This window comes from Tachysurus fulvidraco, chromosome 1 (genome assembly GCF_022655615.1).
Source record: "Tachysurus fulvidraco isolate hzauxx_2018 chromosome 1, HZAU_PFXX_2.0, whole genome shotgun sequence".
Lineage (NCBI taxonomy): Eukaryota > Metazoa > Chordata > Actinopteri > Siluriformes > Bagridae > Tachysurus > Tachysurus fulvidraco.
The window spans coordinates 22,103,047-22,110,866 of NC_062518.1; the positions used below are offsets into that span (position 1 = coordinate 22,103,047).

At 44.1% G+C, this 7,820-nt stretch overlaps 1 gene segment (V, D, J or C); it reads right to left on the reverse strand.

The window, feature by feature from the left end:
- Window positions 1-346: 346 nt before the first annotated feature.
- On the reverse strand, window positions 347-865 carry LOC113649286. The segment is given in 2 exon segments: window positions 347-687; window positions 824-865. Coding segments are annotated over 2 exon segments (381 nt in total).
- Between the last annotated feature and the right edge of the window lie 6,955 nt (window positions 866-7,820).

Sequence of the window (7,820 nt, forward strand, 5' to 3'; positions counted from 1 at the left end):
CAAAACTAAGGGTCTAAACATACACAAGTCTTTCATATCCAACTCTTAAAGCCTTTTTAAATGTAACAATTTATTGCTTTTTAAGGCAAATTGTAACATTTAAATGGGGGACATGTTTTGTCCCTTATCTCAAGAATCAGTGATTATATATATATATATATATATATATATATATATATATATATATATATATATATATAGATAGATAGATAGATAGATAGATAGATAGATAAGAACTGCCTGGCAACAGCACACACGTTCTATAAAATGTAAGTTATATGAGGAGGAACATTCACTTACTAGTTTTGATTATTTGCTTTGACATGAAATACAACAAAACTGGGTGTTAGTTTTTGTACAGTGCAGGTGGATTTCCTGTCACTGTGGGCTGCAGAGCACAGTAGTATAGAGCAGAGTCTGATACAGCAGCAAAGGAGATGATCAGATCCACTTGTTTATTTTTATCATCAACTTCAGCAGACAGACGTGGTGGCATTGGGTCACTTTTAAATCCAGTTGGAGTGATGAAAAAAAGGAACTCAGGTTTAGATTTTGGAATATGTTTGTACCACTGCAGGTTATTTACTGAACCACTGTTTTTGTAGCTGTAGGACAGAGTAATATTATCACCTTCATCTACAGCTTTATGAATGAAAAGTGGCTCTATTTTATCTGCCATGGAGTCACCTGTCAGAGAAAAAAGAACATAATGTTTTTCTTTTTGAGCTACATAACTAAGACTCATATTCTGATTTTTCTTACATCACACAGGCTAATCAGTCATTAACACTTTTTCTTTCTATAAAGATCGACGTTTACTTACCTAATGAAACCCACAGACACATGAATATAACAGTGAACATGATGACTGATGTCTTTCTCTACTCTACATTGGCATTTTAAAGGTTGATGAAGCTCCACCCCTCAGCATCATGTCACCAGTGTTGCTGACAGATTCTTGACTTACTGCATCTTGACATTACATTCTCACATGTGGAATCTGTCATTTCTTATTCATCTCATTAAGGTTTTACATTTTTAAAGTCATTTCTGGCAACAGGCCACATTAGAGTTAGTCCAATGTCGAATGGGTTAGACGAAAAATAAAAAAATAAAATCAACTCTTAAATTTGTTCATTCATCAGAAAATATCTGAAAGCTTTATTCTCAATGTAAAAATGAATAATATCACCAACAGAACCAATAAATACACTGTAGTTCCTTCGAGAAAAAATAAAAATTCACATTTTGTGTACAGTGTCTTGACCTTTTGTTGAAAGAGACATGGTTGTACAGTGAAAATAGGATTTTCTTTTTTTTTTGGGGGGGGGGGGGGCTGACTTTATTGCTGTATCCTGCCCCCTTGTGGAATAACAGATTATAACTTTTATTTTCCAGAATATTTTCATTAATTCCTTCCAAAAGATGATTTTCAAAGTTAATTTCTAAATTTATTTGGTAAGCCAGATTAGCCAGTATTCTATTGGATAAATAGATACATGTATAATTCTAAATTTTGCTAAGCTAATGTTTTTTATTACAATTTGCCTGTTCTAAATTTTATTTTAATTATCCACTTAAAATACTACATAAAACCTTATAAAAGCATGAGTATAACAAACACTGTTCTTTTTGTAAATTCACTTTAATTCTTTCTACAGTTGACATCATAAAGCAGTAAAGTTTACTTGCCTAAGGTGTATTCATGGGGAACACAGGAGCCTGTGTTAGCTTCACACAACATTTATTCTTTTTTTCTCTCATTTTGTGTGCTATAACATTTAATAAAATTGTTATTTCCTTCCTCTCTTTTTTGTTAAAAACCATTTAGTTGGATTCCTTGGTTTTCTCCTATTGCTCTCTGGATCTTTTTGCCTATCTGTTTGTTAGTTATTATTTTTTAACATCAAACTAATCCTTTTCATCCCCTGTTGTTGTTTATGGTCAACTGTCTTCAAATGAATGAATGACTTGGGGTTAGGGTTAGTTTTACAACTTGTCTAGAATCATTTCCTAACATCTTAATCTAAAGTTTATCTTCAGCTCTTAGAGACCTTTATGAGTAATGCATGTTTAAACTACCTAAAATTAGACAAGTGGAGGGATGTAGTCAGATAATTTGTACATGTTTGTTACACCCAAATGTATTATTTTTTCTCAAATAATATTTATGATTTGGCTTGATTTAATATGATTTAACCTCTTACGGACCTCCGCCTATATCCATTGTCCAACAAAAAGTGGTACAGCTCCCACATACTTTGACACACAGGGGTGAGCCTGGTCTCATTTGAAAGAAGAGATTCTCTAGCTTCAGAAACTAGTTTCTTTTCTTTTTGTGTACTTGTTTAGTAGGCTCAGTCTGAAAGGCCATTAATAAGCCTAGACTCTCTCTCTATCACTCTGGTGTGAAAACAGGCCTGTAACTTGACACCCTGAGCTGTGAGAGGGACAAAAGGTCAGGGATTACGCAAGAATTCTTCTGCGCATCCAGTTTACACAGACACAGGCAAAGAATGTAAAGCATGTTGCATACCGTTGGAATCGTCTGCTTATTGGCTAAACGGCTGTAGAGGTCCCGGTCCATTTCATTGCTATTGGAAGGAGTAATTGTCAGTCAAAGGCGGGTTCCCAAAAAATGAGGTCATGCCACCATTGGCTTCCCAGCCGTCTATCTCTGCCATACAAGCACCGATTGGCTCAAATGAGGGCTTATTTGATTCATTAGAGCGGCAAAACGAGATGATGGCGCACTTCTGTTTCCAGTTTTCAGAACACTAACGGAATATTTGCGGCGCGACCAGAGCGTTTTGGATTAAAAGGCTTACAGATTTCAATTCCTTGGACCTGTGTGGATTTTTGTGGATTATTTGTGTTGGAATATATTACCCCAGTGAAGAAAGAGACGCGTCTAAATGTAAGGGAAAAACCGGTCTAGCGCCAGCTAGGTCAGTTTTGTCCGAAATTTTTTTCTAATTGTATGGAGGCTGTGAATCATAATGTGCTTTGTGTGTGGGCTTAAAAAATTATTGAGAGTATAAACTTTACTAGGTAAATAGGTTTTTTCGTGTTTTTGGAGGATTTGATGCTTTAAAGTTGAATTGAAGCTTGTTTCTGGGTCATCCCCTAGTGGTCACTTCTACTTCCGTGCCGTGTACGGCACAGGGCCCGTAAGAGGTTAATGTTATTAACATCTATTTCACCATCAACAAAAGCTGACAAAACAAATTGATTAAAGGGAATATTCAATGCTGTGGTTTCAGTCTATGAACAAAGTTGGTCTTTTATGCTTATGTAAGTTGTAATAAGAATTTTTTTTTTTCCCTGTTGTATACCTGTTCCTTTCCAAGTTCGAAAGACATTTAACATGTCCAAGAAGCCTGTGAGCATTCGCAAATGAATGAAATGGTCTATTATGGTGAGTAAAAAGCATTTCAGTAATCAGGAGACGTGACAAACTTTCAACATGTTAGATAAGCTGAAGCACTACATCAAAGATGCCAATATGTGTGTGGGGGAAAGTATACACAATCTACAGTCTGACGGTCTTGGGTAAGAGGATGTAGGATCATAGTGCCATCAACAATATGTAGCCCTTGACAGTTGCCTCAATCATTTGAACGAGTTTGATGGTCATGCGTCCCTTAAAGATGAGTTTGAAGCCACTGGTCACAGCCTGAGTCACTTTGAGTTGCCAGGACCAACAGATTGAAGGACAGCTTCATTCATCAGGCTGTCAGGAAGCTGAACTCACTGTCAAACTTGTCTCCACTTCTCTTTTCTGCCACAGGCTCCACAGATCTATGAACCCAACACTCCCCTTCAGATCCCACATCCCCAAGGTCCTTCCACTCCCCCCTCCCACTAACATACGAAAAACATGCACCAGTCACTTTGTGCAACATTGGTCTGCTTATTCTTCACGGTATCTACATATGCCTTGCACTTTATTTAAATTTCATTGCTAATATTTTGCACCTTGGAACTCAGAGAAATACATTTTCAATTTTTTTTTGTGTATATATTGTACATGTGAAATAGTTGACAATAAAGAAAAAACTTGAACTTGAACTTTGAGGAGGCCCCTGATGATGATCAAGCATCCCTTAACAATGTTCAGGAATCCTTTGCCCATAGAGTCTTATTTTCCTGAGGCGGATGTCAACCCAGTTCAAGAAGATGAGTGTGTTTGCAACACTGGAAACATCAACTGTTACACGCGTTCCCAACTTTGAGTTCAAATTTGTAATTGAGCATTCTCTTCTCTTCTCTGTGATAAACAGTGTGGTTGGAAGAGTTTACTGAGAATCCCTACAGAAGTTACACCACTGAAGACACAAACTCTGTGTCATTTCTGATGCTTCTTCTTCTTCTACCGCTTATCCGGGGCTGGGTCGCGGGGGCAGCAGTCTAAGCAGGGATGCCCAGACTTCCCTCTCCCCAGACACTTCCTCCAGCTCTTCCGGGGGAATACCGAGGCGGTCCCAGGCCAGCCGAGAGACATAGTCCCTCCAGCGTGTCCTAGGTCTTCCCCGGGGCCTCCTCCCGGTTGGACATGCCCGGAACACCTCCCCAGGGAGGCGTCCAGGAGGCATCCGAAACAGATCCCCGAGCCACCTCAGCTGACTCCTCTCGATGTGGAGGAGCAGCGGCTCTACTCTGAGCTCCTCCCGAGTGACCAAGCTCCTCACCCTATCTCTAAGGGAGCGCCCAGCCACCCTGCGGAGGAAACTCATTTCGGCCACCTGTATCCGGGATCTCGTCCTTTCGGTCATGACCCAAAGCTCATGACCATAGGTGAGGGTAGGAACGTAGATCGACCGGTAAATAGAGAGCTTAGCCTTGTGGCTCAGCTCTTTCTTCACCACCACAGATCGGTATATCGACCGAATCACTGCAGAAGATACACCAATCCGCCTGTCGATCTCCCGCTCCATCCTTCCCTCACTCGTAAACGAGACCCCAAGATACTTAAACTCCTCCACTTGAGGCAGGAGCTCTCCACCAACCTGAAGGGGGCAAGCCACCCTTTTCCGACTGAGAACCATGGCCTCTGACTTGGAGGTGCTGATTCTCATCCCCGCCGCTTCACACTCGGCTGCAAACCGTCCCAGTGCACGCTGAAGGTCCTGGTTTGAGGAAGCCAGCAGGACAACATCATCTGCAAAAAGCAGAGACGAAATCCTTTGGTCCCCAAACTGGACTCCCTCCGGCCCCATACTGCGCCTAGAAATCCTGTCCATATAAGTAATGAACAGGACCGGTGACAAAGGGCAGCCCTGCCAGAGTCCAATATGCACCGGGAACAAGTCTGACTTACTGCCGGCAATGCGAACCAAACTCCTGCTCCGGTCATATAGGGACCGGACAGCCCTTAACAGAGGGCCCCAGACCCCATACTCCCAGAGCACCCCCCACAGGTCACCACACAGTCGAAAGCCTTCTCCAAATCCACAAAACACATGTGAACTAATTGGGCAAACTCCCATGAACCCTCCAGCAACCTGGCGAGGGTATAGAGATGGTCCAGTGTTCCACGACTGGGACGAAACCCGCATTGTTCCTCCTGAATCTGAGGTTCGACTATCGGCCAAATTCTCCTCTCCAGTACCCTGGCATAGACTTTTCCGGGGAGGCTGAGGAGTGTGATTCCCCCTATAGTTGGAACACACCCTCCGGTCCCCCTTCTTAAACAGAGGGACCACCACCCCGGTCTGCCAGTCCAGAGGCACTGTCCCCAACCTCCACGCGATGTTGCAGAGGCGTGTCAACCAAGACAGCCCCACAACATCCAGAGACTTGAGGTACTCAGGGCGGATCTCATCTACCCCCCGGTGCCTTGCCACTGAGGAGCTTCTCAACTACCTCAGTGACCTCAGCTTGGGGAATCGATGAGTCCACAACTGAGCCCCCGCCCTCTGCTTCCTCAGTGGAAGACATGTCGGTGGGGTTGAGGAGAACCTCAAAGTATTCCTTCCACCGTCCGAGGATGTCCCCATTCGAAGTCAGCAGATTCCCACTCCCACTGTAAACAATGTGAGCAGGGCACTGCTTCCCCCTCCTGAGGCGCCGGACGGTTTGCCAGAATTTCTTCGAGGCCAACCGATAGTCCTTCTCCATGGCCTCACCGAACTCCTCCCAGACCCGAGTTTTTGCCTCCGTAACCACCCGGGCTGAAGCTCGCTTGGCCTTTCGGTACCTATCAGCTGCCTCCGGAGTCCCCCGAGCCAACCAGGCTCGATAGGACTCCTTCTTCAGCTTGACGGCATCCCTTACTTCCGGGGTCCACCACCGGGTTCAGGGATTGCCACCACGACAGGCACCGGAGACCTTACGGCCACAGCTCCGAGCAGCCACGTCGACAATGGAGGTGGAGAACATGGTCCACTCAGACTCAATGTCTCCAACCTCCCTGATTGAAGCTCTGAGCGGAGGCTCTGTCAAACGTTCCCAGCAGATCCTCACAGTACGTTTGGGTCTGTCCAACTTCCTCCCCCGCCATCGGATCCAACTCACCACCAGGTGGTGATCAGTTGACAGCTCCACCCCTCTCTTTACCTGAGTGTCCAAGACATACGGCCGGAGGTCAGATGAAACAACCACAAAGTCGATCATCGACTTCCGACCTAGGGTGTCCTGGTGCCATGTGTACTGATGGACACCCTTATGCTTGAACATGGTGTTCGTTATGGACAAACTGTGACTAGCACAGAAGTCCAATAACAGAACACCACTCGGGTTCAGGTCGGGGGGGCCGTTCCTCCCAATCACGCCTCTCCAGGTGTCACTGTCACTGCCCACGTGAGCGTTGAAGTCCCCCAGTAGAACGACGGAGTCCCCAGTCGGAGCACTTTCCAGCACCCCTTCCAGACACGCCAAGAAGGTCGGGTACTCTACACTGCCATTTGGCCCATAAGCACAAATGATAATGAGAGACCTATCCCCGACCCGATGTGGGAAAATGTGGGAAATTTTTTTTTATGTGGGAAAATTTGGGTATGTGCTCTTATTCTATGAACTATTACCACTATATGGGGGTAGGCCGGATGTTGTAATAGTGTTGAGCTATAATATTGTATATCGACATTAGGCCGTACATGAGTTATAGGGAGTATAAGAGCTATATGGACTATAATTAGAATAATTATAATATATAATTATATATATATATATATATATATATATATATATATATATAGATATATAGATATAGATATCTGAATAGATGACGTGTGAGACAGAGATAAGGGGTGTAGTTGGTTTATTGAAGTCATAGAACTCAATAGGCAGAGCTAGGCCCAGGAACAGGAGACATAGGAGAGTAGTCGGGAGATCCAGGGGAGGAGGAGGAGGAGGTTGAAGGAGAGGGAGGAGAGACAGGGGGTTCCAGCGCAGAGCAGCAATGCTCAGGAACAGCATGAGGACAGCCATCAGTCTGGGTAGAGGAAGTGCAGGCCTGAGGCTTCTTCACAATGAAGGATTGTGTGAAGGGATGCTCAGGGAGGTCGGGAGAACTGAATTGTTCCATGAACGTGACAAGCTCATGGGTTATATGGGCCAGCTGGTAACGGCGGTAGCTGGCCAGAAGTTCGGTGGGCACAGGTCTCGCATAAGGCATCATATAAGGTCTCATATAATGGCGAGAAGGCCGAATAGGTCGGCCAGCAGGACGACCTTGCTGACTCTGAGAATCTGAGGAAAAACAAGAAAAAGGGAACCTGTCCTTTAGGCGAGAACAGAGGAACTAAGGCTTAAAATTAGAATGCATGTGCAGGCCCAGTCTGGACAAACAAGACAGACTGAGATCATAAGTCTAGCAA